This window comes from Camellia sinensis, chromosome 7, assembly GCF_055761805.1.
Source record: "Camellia sinensis isolate YWXY chromosome 7, ASM5576180v1, whole genome shotgun sequence".
Taxonomy (NCBI): domain Eukaryota; kingdom Viridiplantae; phylum Streptophyta; class Magnoliopsida; order Ericales; family Theaceae; genus Camellia; species Camellia sinensis.
Genome location: NC_138967.1, coordinates 67790208 through 67810393, shown reverse-complemented (window position 1 = coordinate 67810393; position 20186 = coordinate 67790208). Strand labels below are relative to the sequence as shown.

The window sequence follows — 20186 nt, the reverse complement described above, 5'->3', positions numbered from 1 at the left end:
TTATAATAGTATAGATAGATATATATTATCTAAATTGAAATGGAATGTTTTGCTATCTATTGAATCACAATAAAATTCCCAAAAGCTTTCACCGCAATGCATTCATAATCAAAGCACAACATATAAGATTGGCTTGGATTGGTCTCAAGCCTATGGCTTTAACCCTTTCCTATTGGAGGTCCACTCCACTCATAAACATATAAGTGTATATATATATAGCCTTATGCATGGTTCATTACTTATTCTGACAACATATCAATGCACAAGATAACAGAATACTATGTAACCATTTATTGTGATAATCCAAGGACAATAATATGTCATCCAGCAGCACGAATGAAGAACTTTTCTACTTTCTGCTTAAGCATATAGAGCCCAGTAATATACAAAGAAACAAAGGCCGATAAGAAAGGGCATCCGTTATTTCATGTCAATGAAAAAGTCATGCGACAAAAACGCATAAATATTACTAGTGATGATTGCAAATCTTGCAACTTTGTGCGTAATGGCTTGGGATCAAGACTCAACAGTCACATCTATGGAAGGTACACATACCGAGTTTAGTATATCACAAGAAGACTGATTGATTTCCAATGAGATCTCCAACAGGAACATAACAAGTAAACAAACCATCTAAAATGTTTGGTTCTTCAAGAATAATCCAGTCCATCCAGCCCATGAATTGAATCGGCTTTGACAAAGCTTCAGACTAACGTCTTTGCATAAACAGCCTTAGCGCTTTCTTGATGACACACTCTAAAAATTTCATAGATTCTTACTACTCCACAAATGGAATCCCAGAAGGAACCTGAGAGGCATATTCATCATATTCTGACCCAAAAAATTGCCTCAAGAAATACTCCTCATATGGTATCCGTTTCGCAAAGAAGTTCCAAACAATAATGGCAAATGCAATTGTTGATATTGGGTTACAGAGCATTATCTGAGTGCCTATTGACCAAATGAAAAACCCACAATATCCCGGATGACGAACAAATCTATAGACACCGTGAGTAACCAATTGGTGATGCTCCTCATCGTGGTACGTCTTAATGAGATGAGTGAAGGCCTGACCAGCTGTTAAAATTGCCATCTTCCGTATGATTTCCCCAATTACAACCATTACGAGTCCAAAGTCGCTGATCCACCAGTACTGCTCTTTCAACCCAGAGAAAAAGTAAACTTCAAGAAAGTACTCTAGCAGTGAACAAATCATTGCCAGAAGATAGTTTTTGCTAATCAAAAGAGACCTACAACTTACATTTGATCTACCGTGGATGGCAATTGCCAGAATGAACTCAGAAATGTGGAAAAAGATTATTGCCAAGAACATTTGCAACAGCTGTCTGCAAGTTGTGTAGTTGAAGAATTCTGTCATTGTTGCCAAATAAATAAAGGAAATCAATCTTTCTCTATCATGTAGTTGGTCTAACAAGATCGAGATCTGAACAACTGAAATACGAAATGGTAGGTGGATCCTACAGTATCTCTAAGATGCTTCACGAATGACATTACCTGAAAAGGAAAGTTGATCGTATCAGGATTAAGAAAAGTTGCATAAATTAAAGGCAATTTTGCCAAAGCTTTTAAATCATTCTGGCAAGGTATTAACAGAATGTGGAATACTTAAAAAACATATAAATTTTGGTTTATGCTCAAGCAAAAAACATGAACAAGTGTTGTTCAAAGAGAATTTTCTATGTCTTCATTTACAAGATAAATTATACACGCATTTTCGTAAATTCCATATTCGTTACTGCAACTTTTTTAATTTTTTTTTTTTTAAAAGATAAACAGGACTAAGAATGCATTGCATGAAGCTTAAATGTTCAAATACTAGCAAAACAAGAAATTGTGGACCTTGACAGTTGGATGATACCCAAGACTGCGGATTTCGCTATATTGGATACAACAGATTGAAGAAAATGTTATTCACAGAATAAGTCTCAGGAATGTTCTTTCATGCCCTACCTACCGAACATAAATTTTGTCAGATGTCTATGAGATTAGCCATGCCTTACAAACTATTGGCAAAAGGGAGAAACAACATTTCCGTAATTTTGTGTAGCAAACTGGGAATATTACAATTGCAGTAGATAAGAGCAAAAACAAGGAAAGAAACTGCATACGCAAGAATTGGTTAGTGTAAACGTAGCACATGCTGAGGACAAGAGAATTTTTGGTAAAACAGCATAATCACACGCAGTGATAAAAATTATACAGCGTAACATGAATTTGACCTACTAAAGCCACTATAAGGAGAAGAGTAATATGGTAAATGGCAACACCAAGCCATACGCACTTCGAAGCAACAAGGCATTAGTTATAAGGATCAAGGGAATATGAAAAGATGTTATTCAAAGCATTATGATAACATCACAACTTTCAAAATACTAAAAGGTGACCCTTTGTGGACCAAAATGGCAAAATAGTTTAGCATCTCCTCAAACCCTATTGCCGTGAAAATACCCACAGATCTACTACATCTCTGGCTCTCTCTACAAAAACTCTTTTCTTTTGCAAAGATACCCCCTATGACAGAGCCCCTCCTCTCTCTCTATCTACACAATCTCTCCTCCTCGTCTCTCCTTCCCCATTTCAACCACCTCCCCATCGATAATCACCCCCCTCATCGATTACCTCCACTCTCTGCTAAAACTCTCTCTCCCTCTTCTCGTCTCTCCTGTCACAACCCCCACCACGGCACCACCTATGACATACACCCCATTCGACAAGGACCCCTATCCACCTCAACCAGCCTCTATCCATTCCAACAAGCCCTCAGTATGGCATCAGACACCAACTTCAAAAACTATTGCATCCAAAAACAAACTCCAAAATGACAAGGAAATGACGAGATCTACAAAAAAATAGAGAGGTCCCGACCTCATAGAAAGAACGAACGAAGAAAATGAAAAAGACACCATTGAAACAAAAAAGAACAAATTATATCGAGGAAAGAGAAAAAGCAACAAGCAAGAAAAGAAGACACAAAAACCTAAAAGAGATCTAGAGGAACTAAACCCTAAATCTAAGGGAAACGAAAAAAACTAGAAAACAAAGAAAACTCAATAGAAAAAAAGGGAATTGATGATTTATCCCTAGAGGATCCAATCTCTCACTAGAGTTGAGACAGTTTGTGGGTGGCATTCGAGCCTTTTTCCTTAGACAATCCAGCTAAGGCAGTCACATCACACATGGTCGTCCCTTAAACCATTGAGCGCTAGAGTCACATGGGTTAGAGAAAGAATATGAAGACAATGCCGATGTTATACTTTTGCATTGGAAATTTGTCTTTGACTGGAATTATTTCTCTTGTCAACTCTCAGAATGTCTGTGTGCGAGACACAATTTTTGTCAGTTTGGATACAATTATTAATGAAGAATGGTGAAGAGCAAAACTTACCAACACCATTGTAAGGATATATTGGCTATTTCTAAATAGGGAAGTGAAGTGTACCAAAGCAGACCACAAGGGTAAAGTGGATCTTTGGTAGTGGTAGGGTGGTAGCATTGATGGTTGTTGTGCGGTGGTAACCATTGTGGTGGTGGTAGTAGTGTGTCAATGGAGGCTGTTTGATGATTTGCACCCCCACACTTAATCACCTCTTGAAACCCCCTATCAAAAGCACCACCAAACATCAATCATTCTAGATCTGCCTCTACAGATACAGACTACAAAGAGCGCCTCTCTTTCTCTTAATCTTTCAATCACATTGGTTCTTCGTCGACTTACCATTGGCCACCTTCTGCCTCCAATGAACAAACCAAACACCTCTCTTGACCTTAGTAACAGGAACCTGTGAAGCATGGATACTCTGAGAATGTTGCGGTACTCATACCGGGTACTTACCGGGGGCTGGTACTCGTACCGATAGGGATATTTGTGTACCGGGTACTCAAAATACATACAAGGTACTTTTTATACAATTTTTGGCGGTTGGGTACTCCATGGGTACTTCATAGGTACATTGGGAGTATACCAAGCTATGGGACATTGGTGGGGATACGTCTAATTTATTAGAGAGTTCTTATTTACTTAAAATTGCAAATCCTTGATGTGCCAGAGATGAAAAATATATTATTCAATGATGAAGTTGATGGAAGTGAAAATTAAAACTTCAAGCTTTTAAATTTTGCTTAGTTTGCTTTTGGAATGAAATTTTGTTTTGTAATTTCGCCTATTTAATGGCATTAAAATAGTTTATAGACTTTGCTCTGGTATTGGTATTGTTAAACTAGGATTTCTCTTTTGGTTTTAAATTTCTCCTTTTAATTTTGATATTGAACTTTGATTTGTAGATTGAATCTCAAACTATAAATTATAAAAAATAAAAAATTTATTAATGTACCCCAGCCATACCTGTATTCTATTTTTTTAGGTCCCGTATCGTACCTGTACCAGTATCCGTACCCGTACCCGCACCCGTGCTTCATAGGCAGGAATTCGTTTTATCGGTTCTTACACTTATGAGATGATGGCTCCTGGCGCAAACTGAGGGCAGGAAAGATGCTATTTCATTCTCTTAGATCAAGGAAAAATCCAAAGGAGCTCTTTCATTGAAGTGTCTGCCTCCCGGCCAGGTTACCCCAATCCTTAAGAATTTTCGTGCTATGTTCTTCTCATTCCTTGTAACAACAATCTGACATCTAAACCTTGTTGTTGCCACTAGACCAGTACAAACCTTTTTGTCCAAATTATCTGTCCTCACACCAATCATACGATATCCAGTATCATTACCTATAATTCTATTCTTAGAAGTGATAGAAGTGAAAATAGCATAATCTCCGATCAGAGAATACGGGGTTATTGAGTTTAGTAAATAGAATGTCGGACAAAACGGGGTATTTGTCCTATAATAGAGGGTATTAGTGAAACTCATAATGAAAGAATGAAAGGACAGAAGAGAGAACAAATCACTTTATAATAAGGTCAGTAACGCAAGGCAAGCTCCTTTTTCAAGAGAAGAAGAATCAGTCGTAGATCAGCGAGACAGAGAGCAGGTGATTAACCGAGGCGGGAAAAGAAGGTTGCCACAAAAGGAAGCAGCCTTAGTATCAATAGCAGTAGCAATAGGAGAAGGAAATCAGGAAATTTGAATAGAGTGATGTTCGAAATCATGGGTTTGCCTAAGTAGTCATGGATCTGGGAACCCCCCAGCATGTTCCTACGCTTGGCCAGCACATTCTAGCACTATCTAACAGCCTGTTCTTGTTCCAATCGTTTGAGGAAAGCCCTTCTTCTTGCAAAATGGGCATATAAAGAAAGAAAGGTGCCCCGGGCGAAGGCAGTCAACCATCAAAGCGCTAAGCCCTTTACTCTTAGAATTAGAATGAGTTATACACGCTTCAAGTTTCGACTGCGCCTTACCGCCTTAAGATAGAAAGAGCCAATGCCATCCCCGCATCCTCATTTTCGGCCTAATCAGCTATCTTATCTGCTTCTGTTTTAGGCATCTAGATAAGAAATGTCAGTCCCTTGTGCGATTCTGTTCAAGCCCTAGTTTAATATCTATCCAAACCTCCCTCACAGTTGGGATTCTAGTCTTATGGCTAACAGCTGCTCCTTTTATGCCCCTAGTGTCAGTTGTTCGTGGCACTTATTTCATTCTCATGGCACTTGCCTTACCCAGCGTCGAAGTGAAGTTCTTTGTCCTGTTCTCTTATTGGCATCTAGTCTTTATCGATTTCTAACAACGGTAAGCCCGACAACAGGGAAAAAGGCAAAACACTAGCTTATAGAGATGGCACAACTCCTTCTTCCTTCTTTGTGCGTGGCGTGGGTGGCTATTGATCGGATAATTGTTGTTAAAGAAGCACCTTCCCTTCTGAAAAGAGCGGAAGTAGCTATGTTTGCAGCGCTTATGCCTGCAACGGAAGTAGCCATGTCCACTCAAGTGGTGTTTCTTAAGAAACACGATTTTGTGCTCCCAAGTAAGAAACTCGCTTTCGTCGAGAAAGAAACTCAAAACCTCTCAAACATTTAAATCTCATAGAAACAAAAGAAAAACAATTCAAACTTATTCTAGTAGTTCCTATTTATATAATCTTTATTTATACTTAATAAAGACAGATTGTAATTGACATGAATCTCTAATATTTATTCATATTTTAATACATATATTACAACTAAGCAACAAAAAATAATTGTCAGAATTATATATTTAATAAATAACTATATACATGCTCCCATAGGTGCTCCCAACCTAAAAAACTTCTATATGCCCTCGCTCCTCTGCCCCTGCTCCCGCTTCCGCTCCTGTCCCTACCCTTGCTTTGTGCAACTAAGCTCTCAATCTCACACAAAGGTTCATTGTCAGCTTAACACACAGGCCCCAACCACCACACATCTTCTGCTTCCAATGACAAACAATCAAACACCCAGGACAAGTCTTTCTCAGTTATGTTTAATGATCTCTCTCACAAATGTCTCCCCTTCCACGGCTCCTGCTTCACAACGACTCCTTTCTCACAGATCTCCCCTCATTCCCGTAACTCACAGCTCACGCCTTCCCCAGCTGTCCCCACTCCCCCACTGTCACCCCTAGGTCCCTCTCCCTCACAGTCACAACAACTCCCCTCCCCCCGCTCCACTAAAACTTCCCCTCCCTCACAGCAAACTCTCCATGAAGTGAGGGGTGTACTCAGTTAGGTTTGGTTGGGATTTTGGAAAAATTTCCCACCAAGCCGAACATTTCAGTTTTTCCTTTCTAATGACTGAAGCAGACCAAGTATACTAAAACACCTAACAAATCCGATGTGTGTAAGGCGATTCAGTTCAGAGTGGTTTAGTCGGTTTGGGGCCTATACTGAGCCTGTTTTAAATTGGAACAGAACAATTTTGGGGCCTAAGTGTTTAATAAAATCACGAGCCCAGTAACTCTTTGGCAATTGGCACTCAGTATAAATCACAAGCGCACAGATCGTCTAACAGAATACAAATTAAAAGTCCAATGATTCTTTAACTAAATACAAATCATTATCAAAATACTAATCAAAAGCCCCCAAGTATCAAGGAGATTTCTAATAATAGTGATATTGTAGATTTCTAATGACTCAATTCATAACAAAATGAAGAACAGTAAGTTGGGGAGAACAGATCATCAACAACTGATGGAGTCAGAATTGCTAAGAACTATATAGAAGCAAAAGCAAACAAAACAAAAGACAGCAACCCAACTGGATATAGGCATAACAAATTGTATAATTCAAATACAGTTATTTTATTATTATTATTATTATTTTTTTTTTTTTTTTTTTGCACTAACTGCATGATCTAGCACACCAGTTCAAAAGCTAATAAGGCAATCAAAAACCAAAAAAAAAAAAAAAATCAAAATTTAGAAGATCGCTCTTGAACTTGTTAGCCTTTTTATTACCTTATTATGAATAGTACACCAGTTTAAAAGCAAACAAGTTCAGAAGGTAATCAAAAAAAAAAAAAAACCCAGATGATGAAGGGGAGAATCAATGGCACTTATGAATCAATTATATTAGAGAACACAAAAAATAAAAATTAGGGATTTAATTTGAAGGTCACATTTCTTATCAATGACCAACAAAAATCATGATGCACAAATTCTTTCATTTCTATACAAATATTTCGACAAAAAAAAAAAATTTAGAAATAAAAATAGGAACGGTAATTAACAAAAAAGGACAATTTAAAATAATAATAATAAACACACCTCATATAGTGACACAAATCCATAGCTTTTCAAATATTTATTATTAGAGGAGTGAGGGATACGAAGGTGGAGACTAAACGAGAAGAGGGTTTGAGAGAAACGCTGTGTCCATTGTCGTCAGATTGAGTAATTGAAGTGGACTCATGGCCTCTGTTTTTATAGCTTACGTTGAGGAGAATTCTAGTTATGTAATTTTCTTTCCTTCGTTGTGAACATTATAAACTGGATTTGGGGTGCCACTTGTAGTGTGCCATGGGTTCATTGCGGGTCTATTTTAGTGAACTGAATTAGGATTGGGTATAGGATTATTTGAATTGTACAATTCGCCTAATATGAATTGATTCACATATAAATAGGTGGGTTTGCAGATATAATATGGACGGATGCGATTTGAAATATTCGTAACCCGCAAGAACTCGTCCGAACTTAAAAGACACTTTTTTCTATAAAAAAAAAATTGGCTAGTTGTTATTTTATTATTTTATTTTGGATTAATGTAAAACTTAATAAAGAATTATTTTTATGTAAGCATAGGATTTTGAATAATTTTACTTTAATTGTATTGTTGAGTAATAGATAGTGAATGAGATTAATGATTTAGTTTAGAATTGTGAAAGATGTGCTTGTGTTAATTTATTATTTGATTTAAAAGTTTAGGATTTTGAATGATTTGTTTGTATTAAGAATTGATTTTTGCTGTGCTTTTAATTTTATAAATTTTAATTTATTAATTATTAATATTGGAGTATTTTAAAAAATGGAGAGAAAATTGCCCAAAATAAATATTTACAAAATAGAGAGAGAAAAAAAAAAAAAAAGCTCCAAAATAATTTTTAAAGAAAAAAGTCTAATCCGTAAACCCCTCGCACATCTGCGAACCCTATCCGCACAAACCGCAACCCGCACTGGAGGTTGCGGGTTGAATTTTTCCGAAACCACATACATGTAGGCGGGTCCAAACCGATCCGCAAATCGGCTAAAATCAAACCGCGACCACCCCTACTCTGAATTATTCATATTTTAAAGTATATCAAGTAAAATAAACTTGTAAAAAATCAAATTATCATTAATCCTTTTTTTACTCGCATTTGTATTTATAAAAATAAATAACATTGTGATTTAAAGTATTAAAATAGATACAAAAGTGAGTGGATAAAAGGGTTAATGATATCAGATTAATTTGATTTTTTATAAATATATTCTACTCGATGTACTCTAAAATATAAACGGTTCAAATCATCAAAATGGATCCCAAAATAAACCCATAGGGCAGCACAACAGTGGGGACATAACAAGCACCCCAGATCCATATAAACTACACTAAACAATCCTTACGGCTCAGTTTGTTTAAAATGAAATAAGTAGAAAGTAAAAGAAAAAAAAATTTAACTTTTATGAGTTTGTTTAGCTTGAAAATGGTGAAAAACATAAAAAATTAATTTTTTTGTACAATTCACATTAGCATTGTAACTAATTTTTTATTTCTTGTAAAAAACACAAGAAAATACAAAAAAAAAAAAAATTTGAATGTGTGAGTTATTTATAACTAAATTTTTAATTTTTTTATATTTTTCTTACAAAATTTTTATCTTAATTAAATACTTGCCATAAAATATATTTTCTTTTCTTTTTCTATTTCTTTTCTTTCCTTTCATTTTCTATTACTTTCACTTTCTACTAAATTTTCGTTTTAATCAAGCGTATGTCATAACATACATTTAATTATAATTTCTAAAATGCTTATACATGTTTTTAATTTCAAAGCAAATAAAAAAGTAAATTTAATTTATTATTATTTCTACAATCAATCTAAAATATTACTTTTTAGCACTGATATTAGCATTCCATTAATTATTTTGAACCCCTAATTTCTTTGGATCCCCACTTATAAAATTCTAAAGCCTTTAAAATTTCTTTTCTCCTTTCAAATAATACCAAAATTATCCTTATGAAAACATTTCACCTATTCAACTAAATGTATACCCCACACCCCAAAAAGCTTTTCTCCCCAAAACCCTAACAAAACTCACAAAAGTGATTACTTCATCTCCACATACTTATTCATGACCTGAAAAAATGAATGTAGGTTTTTTTTTTTTTTTTTTTTTTTTTTGTTGATTCGAAATTTCCTTTTTATGGGTTTTGCAATCTTTACGAGTTTCAGTTATCTGTTTCCGAATAAATAAGAAATGTTCGATTACGTGTTCCCTAACAAATGAACAATGTTCGTGCCTATATTCCCGAATTTTAGTCATATGTTCAGAAGTTCAATCCCGAAAAAATGATGAACATTTTTTTATTATTTTGTCATTTTTTTCAAGAAACTTATCTTTATAAGACCAATCTTCTCTAAGCTAATAACACCATCAAAGTTATGAATTTCCTTTGACCTTTTATTGTTGTACTCATCTCGTTTTACGTAGTTGTGATTGTCAAAAAAAATTTCACTCATTATCATTACCGAAGAAGTGGAGGTAATCAAATAGTTGCCACCGCTATCGCTGAAATATTGCTGCCAAAGAATTTTTAAGATTTTAAGGGTGAGTAGGTTTTGAATGTAGGATTTGGGGGTGATAGATGGGTAGCAATGGAGGTGGGTGCTTTCATAAATCATAACTCATGATATAATAGGTATGTAGGCTTAATTGTGAGATGAGGTGTCTTAGAATTATTGATGTCGTTTTTAGTAAATTCATTTGATGCTATTATTGTAATAAAAAAAACCTTAAAAAAAAGAAATTCTATTTCCACCCACTTACTTGCCTTAGTGTACATCATATTTTAATACACACACTTATTAATTTGATTATTAACTATTCTTATCAATCCGCGCTCTAATTATTTCAATTATACGACTCATTCGTACCATTATACCCATGCCACATAAATCATCATTCCACACACTTACTAAAAATTGTAAACCCAGTGCTACAGTTCCATTCCATTCTAAACAAAGAATACCATAGTCAACAGTTTTCCACTGAAGACCAAAATCCTCTTCTTCAATCTCCAATCGATCCACAGTAATCGCATTGCCTGGAGAACTACCGCCGAAGATCCAAATCAAGGTTCACTCACATAAATCAGCAACGTGATCCACCCTGCCAATGTAGAGACTGTTGGAAATGGCAGAAAAATTCTGGGTAAAACAAGAATTTTTTCTCAAGTTTGGTCTATTTTTTAGGTGGGCCCCGTGCATTGATTTACACGGGTCAAAGTGGTAACGCGTTCTATGCCGCGTTGTGATTCACGTGGTATATTTGGTTGCTCAAAACCATTACCGAGTGAATGGAAAATTGAAGCCAAAGTGTGCTCCATGGAAATGAAGTTTTTGTGGAAATTCCTTAAGGTTGTAAATTAGCTTGTCCCACATTGATTTAGTAGGAAGTTTTGAAAGGGTTTATAAGGCTTGGGTGAGATACTTGGGGTGTGCCCCAAGGGGTACCCAAGTGTTTTAGAGGGAGAGATTATGGGTAAAATGGGCTAAACCCATTGGACCCAAAAATCACCACACGCGCCCCGCCGCCGTCCAGTCGGGCAAGCTGGGCCTAGGCGCGGGTGTGTGGTTGGCTATTCGGCCCGATATTAATCTTTTTGGGTCAAAAACATTTGAATTTTATTTTATTTTTTATTAAAATAAAATCCAGAATTCAAATTAAACTGGTTTGGATTTACTGTTCATCCAAACAGGGCCCTTTCCGTTTTCAAACAGAATTAAACTGGTTTGGATTTATTATTCATCCAAACAGAGCCCTTCCCGTTTTTGTCTGTTTGAATTATTAACCCAACAGATTCAAAATCTGTTTAAATTCGAAACTAACAGGTTTCATACCTGTTCAATTCAAAACCAAGAGCCACCTTTACATCTATAAATAGACTAGCCTCCCATTTGGATTAATCTCGGATTTTTTCGTACTCCATCATCTGTTTTAAATCTCTGCATTTTGCTGCATTTTATTTTTGAAAGAAAGAGTGTAAACACTTTGTGTGTTCGACGAACGATTAAATTGTAGTGCTGCTTTTATTCGTTGATAGATCATTTTATCCTGGGAGATAGACGTCCAGCTTCTGAAAGCACCGTGGAGAGGACGAATTTGTCTTAAGGACACAATGTTAAACACTAGACTTGATCAGAAAAGTTATTCAAATAAATTAACCAAGTAAGTTGTTTAATTTTATTCTGTTTTTATTTGTTTATTTAATCAGATTTTGTTTTTGTTTTTGTAACAAAATAAAATCTATGGTTTTATTTATTTATTTATTATTTCGAGTTTGATTTTTGTAATCAAACAAATTCTCTCATTTTCTTTATTTCTTTATATTCTGGTTGTTGTTTAGTACACAACAGAATTTAACATAATTAAATACAGTGAAGATTGTCCTACAATCTTAAGACAAACCTCTTTTTGGTATCTTCATTGTATTTAATTTTCTGTGTTTTCAAAGTAATATTCTGGTTGGAAAAACAAATAGTGATTTATGCTATTTGACAGATAGTAGTAATATACTGTCTCTTTTCTTTGATAACTAGTAGTAATATACTGGTGTCATTAACAATTGCAGAATATTATTTGGTATTACAGAAAATTATTGTGAAATTTTATTTTTCTAGTTTCAGTAACAAAGAAAATAAAATTATTTTGTTGTTATAATTTATTTTCTAGTTTTAGTAACTAGAAAATTAATTTGTGTTTTAATTTTTTCTGATTTTTGTAATCAGAGATTATGGCTACTACAACTGAAACTGCATCTGGCAGTGGTACTCCTATTGTTACACCTACATCGGTCCCTATCCAGAACCATGTTCATGTGCCAATCAATCATGGAGAAAAACTGGAAAAATTTAACGGTACCGAGTTTAAGAGATGGCAGCAGAAGATGTTGTTCTATCTACAACTCTTAATTTGGCCCGGTTTCTCCATGAAGAGGCTCCAGCACTTAAAGAGGGTGAAAGTGATCGGCAAGTTGTTGCCGCTGTAGATGCTTGGAAACATTCAGATTTCCTGTGCAGAAACTACATCCTGAATGGCCTTGACAATATGCTGTATAATGTATACAGTCCTCTGAAAACAGCAAAAGAATTGTGGGATTCTTTGGAGAAGAAATACAAGACAGAAGATGCCGGCACGAAGAAATTTGTCGTCGGTAAATTTCTGGACTTTGTAATGGTAGACTCCCAAACAGTAATTTCTCAAGTTCAAAGTTTTCAAATAATTTTGCATGATATTTATTCAGAAGGTATGTCTCTTAGCGAGTCATTCCAAGTCACTGCTTCAGTGGAAAAGTTACCACCGGCTTGAAAAGATTTCAAAAATTATTTAAAACATAAACGCAAAGAGATGACTATGGATGAATTGATTGTAAGATTAAGAATTGAGAAAGATAACCGAAAGGCTGAAAAGAGGAATGGGAAAAATCTCATTGAGTCCAAGGCTAATGTGGTAGAACAAGTTCATAAACCACATAACAAAAAGAGAAAGTTTACTGGAGATGGCCCTAAACAAGGCGATAGTAGCAAGAAGTTCAAAGGAAAATGCTATAACTGTGGCAAAACTGAACATCAAGCTTCTGACTGCCGCCGCCCTAAGAAGGATCATGGAAGTACAAGTAAGAAGACCACCAATCAGGCCAATGTAACAGAATTGGATTACATCTCTGATGGAGTGAATGACATCAACCTTTCTGTTGTGGTGTCTGAGGCTAACTTGGTTGGAAATCCCAAAGAGTGGTGGGTTGACACTGGAGCAACTCGTCACATATGTGCGGACAAGAAAATGTTCACTACCTACAATGAGGCTACAAATGGTGAACAACTTTTCATGGAAAATTCTTCTACTTCTACTGTGGTTGGACAAGGAAAAGTTATCTTGAAGATGACATCAGGGAAAGAACTGACTCTCAACAACGTACTGCATGTACCTGACATCCGGAAGAATTTAGTTTCTGGTTCTTTGTTAAGTAAAAATGGTTTTCGGCTTGTCTTTGAATCTGATAAATTTGTATTAACAAAGAGTGGTATGTATGTTGGTAAGGGATACATAAGTGATGGTATCTTTAAGTTGAATGTAATGACAGTTGTACCAAAAATTGTTATGAATAAGAATAACACATCTTTTGTTTATATTCTTGAGTTAAATTTATGGCATGGTAGATTAGGACATGTGAATTTTGATGCTTTGCATAGATTAATTGGTTTAGATCATATACCAAAGTTTGAAATTAACCCTAATCATAAATGTGAAATTTGTGCAGAAGCGAAACTAACTAAGGCTTCATTTAAATCGGTTGAAAGAAAAATCGAACCTCTAGAATTAATTCATACTGATGTATGTGATTTAAAATTTTTTCAAACTAGAGGAGGCAAAAAGTATTTCATAACATTTATCGATGATTGCACAAGATATTGTTATGTTTATTTACTTAGAAGTAAAAATGAAGCCTTAGAAATGTTTAAACTCTACAAAACAGAAGTTGAAAATCAACTTGGTAAAACCATTAAAATGGTTAGAAGTGATAGGGGTGGTGAATATGATGCACCATTAAATGAATTTTGTGCACAACATGGCATTATTCACCAAACTACAGCCCCTTATTCTCCACAGCAAAATGGAATTGCTGAAAGGAAGAATAGAACCCTAAAAGAAATGATGAATGCCATGTTACTAAGTTCAGGTTTACCACAGAACTTGTGAGGGAAAGCAATATTGTCTGCTAATTATGTTCTTAATAGAATACCCCATAAGAAAACCAATAGCACTCCTTATGAATTGTAGAAAGGTCGACCGCCTTCCTACAAATAATTAAAAATGTGGGGGTGTTTGGCAAAAGTTGAAGTTCCTATTCCTAAAAAGACTAAGATTGGACCAAAAACAGTAGATTGTGTGTTTATTGGTTATGCTCAAAATAGTAGTGCATATCGGTTTCTGACTTATAAATCAGAAATACCTGATATAAATGTGAACACTGTCATAGAGTCAAGGAATGCTGTATTTTTTGAACATGTCTTTCCTTATAAGAAAGGATAGGAATTAAGTTCACAGAAAAGAACTTATGATTGTACACAAAGTCAAGAGACTAATGACAATCAAACACAAGAGACTAGTAATGGTCTCGACCAACAGGATTTAACTGATGATAAACCAAGACGAAGTAAGAGAGTGAGAACATCAAAATCCTTTGGTCCAGATTTTCTGACATACTTGTTAGAAAATGAACCTCAAAGCTTTAAGGCAGCAATGACAGGTCCTGAAGCACCTTTGTGGAAAGAGGCTGTTAATAATGAAATTGAATCCATTATGCAAAATCATAGTTGGGAATTGGTAGATCTTCCACCAGGTTCTAAACCTCTTGGATATAAATGGATATTCAAGAGAAAAATGAAAGCAGATGGTTCAATTGACAAGTATAAAGCAAGACTTGTAGTTAAAGGTTACAGACAAAAGGAAGGTCTGGATTATTTTGACACATATTCCCTTGTGACAAGAATAACATCCATTCACATACTTATTGCTATAGCAGCGTTGTTTAATTTAGAAATATATCAAATGGATGTTAAGACAGCTTTCTTAAACAGTGATCTAAATGAAGAGATCTATATGGAACAACCCGAAGGGTTTGTAGTATCAGGGCAAGAAAAGAAAGTTTGTCGACTTGTAAAATCCCTTTATGGATTAAAACAAGCACCTAAGCAATGGCATGAAAAATTTGATCATGCAATGCTTACTAATGGGTTTAAGATAAACGAATGTGACAAATGCGTCTATGTTAAAAATACTGACCAAGGATATGTCATAGTTTGTCTTTATGTGGATAACATGCTTATCATTGGAAGCAGTCAAAACATGATCAAATCAACTAAGTAAATGCTTAACAAAAGATTTGATATGAAAGATATGGGGGTCGCAGATGTTATATTAGAAATGAAAATTACTAAAACATCTGACGGTTATGCATTATCTCAATCTCATTATATTGAGAAAATTCTTGATAAATTTATCAAGGATGATTTGAATTTAGCTAGAACACCTGTAGACATCAGTCTTTATTTATCGAAAAATAAAGGTGATGCAGTGTCTCAGTTAAAATACTCTCAAATCATTGGAAGCCTAATGTACCTAATGAATTGTACTCGTCCTAATATAGCTTATGTTATCAGTAAATTGAGTAGGTACACTAGTAACCCTGGAGAAAACCATGGGAAAGCGATCATTCAGGTTCTTAGATATCTAAGATTTACTCGTGATCATGGTTTGAACTTTACTCGATATCCAGCAGTACTCGAAGGTTATTGTGATGCCAATTGGATATCGGATACTAAAGATTCAAAATCCACTAGTGGATATGTCTTTACTCTAGGAGGCTCTGCTGTTTCTTGGAAGTCCACGAAACAAACTTGCATCGCACGATCCACAATGAAATCCGAGTTCATTGCTTTAGACAAAGCAGGTGAAGAAGCAGAATGGCTTCGTCACTTTTTAGAAGACATTCCAATGTGGCCAAAACCTGTGCCAGCTATTTGCATTCATTGTGATAGTCAATCTGCAATAGGCAGGGCACAGAATCACATGTATAACGGTAAGTCACGACATATTCGTCGTCGACATAATACCGTAAGGCAATTATTGTCAAACGGAATAATCTCAATAGATTATATAAAATCTAAAGAGAATATTGCGGATCCGTTAACAAAAGGTTTGACAAAAGAGCTAGTGTATAGTTCATCACAGGGGATGGGATTAAAGCCTATTACATAAGAGTCGTCATAATGGTAACCCTACTTATATGACTGGAGATCCCAAGAACTAAGTTCAAAGGGACAACTAAGTTATGTATGGCTCGCCAGAAATTACCAAGGGATTAAAATTCCTACCCATTCCTATGGTGAGAGTGATATCTGCAACATATGTTGTCTGCAGGGGTATAAGGATAAGCTTTGCTTTTAATGATTACTTATATCTTGATTAAGGCATAAAATCAAGACGAGTATAAGGAGATACTCACAATAAGAATCACCTATATGAGTGTTGAATTGGGGCCGGTTCTACGAGAATGAAAAGGCTAAATTCTCTAGAAACACTTATGAAAACCAGGCGCGTTCAAGGCCAAAATGAACACAACAGTGAGAACCACGATGTGTTAGAAGATATTTTGTGTGAAATCTATTGTCTTGGCTTACACAAATGGCTAAACAATTCAAGGCATCGCGTCCATTGGTTAGCTAGTAAGTCCGATAGGTTATCACTAGGGAAGGTTCAAGGTCGAAAACTACTTATCCTGATGCAAGATATTTTCGACTTATACTCTTTCGTTAAAGTCTGCATATTGTTGCATTTCCGTTGTCATCAAATTCCATTCATGTGGGGGATTGTTGGAAATGGTAGAAAAATTCTGGGTAAAACCATAATTTTTTCTCAAGTTTGGTCTATTTTTTAGGTGGACCCCGTGCATCGATTTACACGGGTCAAAGTGGTAACGCGTTCTATGCCGCGTTGTGATTCACGTGGTATATTTGGTTGCTCAAAACCATTACCGAGTGAATGGAAAATTGAAGCCAAAGTGTGCTCCATGGAAATGAAGTTTTGGTGGAAATTCCTTAAAGTTGTAAATTGGCTTGTCCCACATTGATTTGGTGGGAAGTTTTGAAAGGGTTTATAAGGCTTGGGTGAGATACTTGGGGTGTGCCCCAAGAGGTACCCAAGTGTTTTAGAGGGAGAGGTTATGGGCAAAATGGGCTAGACCCATTGGACCCAAAAATCACCACACGCGCGCACCGCCGCCGTCCGTCCGGTCGGGCGGGCTGGGCCTGGGCGCGGGTGTGTGGTTGGGTTGGGCTCGGACGGACGACCTGGGCGCGGGTGTGGTTGGGTTGGGCTGTTCGGCCCGATATTAATCTTTTTGGGTCAAAAACATTTGAATTTTATTTTATTTTTTATTAAAATAAAATCCAGAATTCAAATTAAACTGGTTTGGATTTACTGTTCATCCAAACAGGGCCCTTCCCGTTTTCAAACAGAATTAAACTGGTTTAGATTTATTGTTCATCCAAACAGAGCCCTTCCCGTTTTTATCTGTTTGAATTATTAACCCAACAGATTCAAAATCTGTTTAAATTCGAAACTAACAGGTTTCATACCTGTTCAATTCAAAACCAAGAGCCACCTTTACATCTATAAATAGACTAGCCTCCCATTTGGATTAATCTCGGATTTTTTCGTACTCCATCATCTGTTTTAAATCTCTACATTTTGCTGCATTTTATTTCTGAAAGAAAGAGTGTAAACACTTTGTGTGTTCGACGAACGATTAAATTGTAGTGCTGCTTTTATTCGTTGATAGATCATTTTATCCTGGGAGATAGACGTCCAGATTCTGAAAGCACCGTGGAGATGACGAATCTGTCTTAAGGACACAGTGTTAAACACTGGACTTGATCAGAAAATTTATTTAAATAAATTAACCAAGTAAGTTGTTTAATTTTATTCTATTTTTATTTGTTTATTTAATCAGATTTTATTTTTATTTTTGTAACAAAATAAAATCTGTGGTTTTATTTATTTATTTATTATTTCGAGTTTGATTTTTGTAATCAAACAAATTCTCTCATTTTCTTTATTTCTTTATATTCTGGTTGTTGTTTAGTATACAACAGAATTTAACATAATTAAATACAGTAAAGATTGTCTTACAGAGACTCCGCCGCCTCCTCCTCCAGCCGCGGCGGCGGCACGACGACTTAGAGTTTGATAGTGTACTAAGAAATCAAGCAATTGAAGAAGTGGTTTTCATGGTTGAACTTGAATACTGGGTTTTTGTCTAGCTTAAGATAGAGAGATGTGATATATGATGGTATGAAGCTTTGTTCATTGCAGTTAATCTGTATTCTTGTCCACAATACTCTTTCTCAATTGCAAAATTCTTGGTTACCATTGCACATATAATTTCCCCCATTTTACCTCACATTTAGTGCTATTGAATCCCCTGTAGTTGAGAAACTGGTGCTATCGAAATTTCAAGGCGGATTAGGATTTAGAGATTTCAATTTGTTCAATTTGGCTTTGCTAGCAAGACAAGGGTGGAGGTTGCTTCAATATCCGCAGTCTTTCAGTGCCCGCATTTTGAAAGGCATTTATTTCCCCCATACTAGCTTTATGTCTGCATCTAAGGGCCGCCGAGCTTCATGGGCATGGGCAAGTATTCTCCAAGGTCGGGAACTTCTCAAACAGGGTGTCCGGTGGCAAGCTCATAATGGGTCTTCGATTCGCTTTTGGGTTGATAAATGGGTTCCATCTCTCCTGGATTTTAAAATATCTTCTTCAAAATCTGTAGACTCTGAAATTGAGAAAGTGGAGGATGCCATTGATACAACTACAAAGAGGTGGAAGCTGGCTGCCCTCCGTCCCCTTGTGTCGAATTCTGAGCTCCAAGCTATATCCTCTATTCCCACTGCATTGGCCCCCATGGCAGATTCTCAGGTATGGCACTATGATTCTAAAGGTGTGTATTCGGTTAACTCGGGATATCACATTGCCAGGTCCGTTTTCAATAATAGTTTGGTTCAGAAACCATCATCATCTTTCCAACCTCCTAGTAAGTATTGGAAACTCATTTGGGCTCTCAAAGTCCCACCGAAAATTCGCCATTTGTGGTGGCGGGTAAGCAACAATGCTTTAGCATCTCGGGAGAACCTGTTTAAACGGAAATGTGCTTACTCAGATCAGTGTCCTATTTGTCATTCCGGGCCGAATCGGTTGAACATTTTTTGTTTGGTTGTGATTGGGTTCGTCCAATATGGTTTGGGAGTGCTCTTAATTATAAAGTAAAATGGGATTCCATCCACTCGATTTTAGAATGGTCGAGTGCCTTGATGGAACAGTTTCAGACTACTGCTGATGGTGTTCGCTTCTTTGGTCAAGTTGCTTGGACTGGTTGGTTTATTTGGAAGGGAAGGAATGAATTTATTTTTAACAACCAGCCAATTAATCCTCTTTCACTCTTACATCGTGCTCGAAAGGCAAGTGCAGAGTATGAATCAGCCTCTGATATGGGTGTTTCTTTACGCCCACAGGTTCCTGCTGCGGCCTCTTCCTCTGCTGTGCATTGGGTTCCACCGCCCTCGGGTTAGTTCAAAATCAATTGTGATGTGGCTGTGCAAACGGGTTCTTCTCAAGCAGTGGCTGCTGCTATATCCCTCCAAGGTGAAGCTCTTGCCTGTCGTCTCGCCTGTCAGTTGGCTCAAGCTTATCATCCTGCTATCGTAGAAGTGGAAGGTGATAATAAACTAGTCATTCATCTGTGTGTTTCTGAGGATGTTCCCCCTTGGGAGTGTGGAGCTATTGTTCATGACATCAAGCATCTAACTGCTCAAAGCACCATCTCCTTTCAGTGGTCTTCGAGAACTGCAAATGGTGCTGCCCACTGGGTAGCCCAGGCCTCCATGCATGGCAAGCTTCCCATTGATTGGGTTTCCCACCCTCCGTCTGCTCTTCGTTCTTTAGTTAG

The 20186-nt window shown here is 36.4% G+C and overlaps 1 protein-coding gene across 3 annotated transcripts; it reads right to left on the bottom strand.

The window, feature by feature from the left end:
• Window positions 1-264: 264 nt before the first annotated feature.
• On the bottom strand, window positions 265-7983 carry LOC114309538 (protein-S-isoprenylcysteine O-methyltransferase A). Of its 3 annotated transcripts, XM_082878103.1 has the most exons (4): window positions 7689-7983; window positions 1861-1971; window positions 1262-1515; window positions 265-1153 (listed from the first exon to the last, which is right to left on the bottom strand). In XM_082878103.1, the coding sequence occupies exons 3-4, from the start codon at window positions 1376-1378 to the stop codon at window positions 779-781; spliced, it is 492 nt and encodes a 163-aa protein (XP_082734229.1). In that variant the 5' UTR covers window positions 1379-1515; window positions 1861-1971; window positions 7689-7983; the 3' UTR covers window positions 265-778. The 3 variants fall into 3 exon arrangements, with proteins under 3 accessions (XP_082734229.1, XP_028111085.1, XP_028111083.1); XM_028255284.2 differs by lacking the exon at window positions 1861-1971 and having other exon boundaries at window positions 7689-7979; XM_028255282.2 differs by lacking the exon at window positions 1861-1971 and having other exon boundaries at window positions 265-1515; window positions 7689-7876.
• Window positions 7984-20186: the final 12203 nt, after the last annotated feature.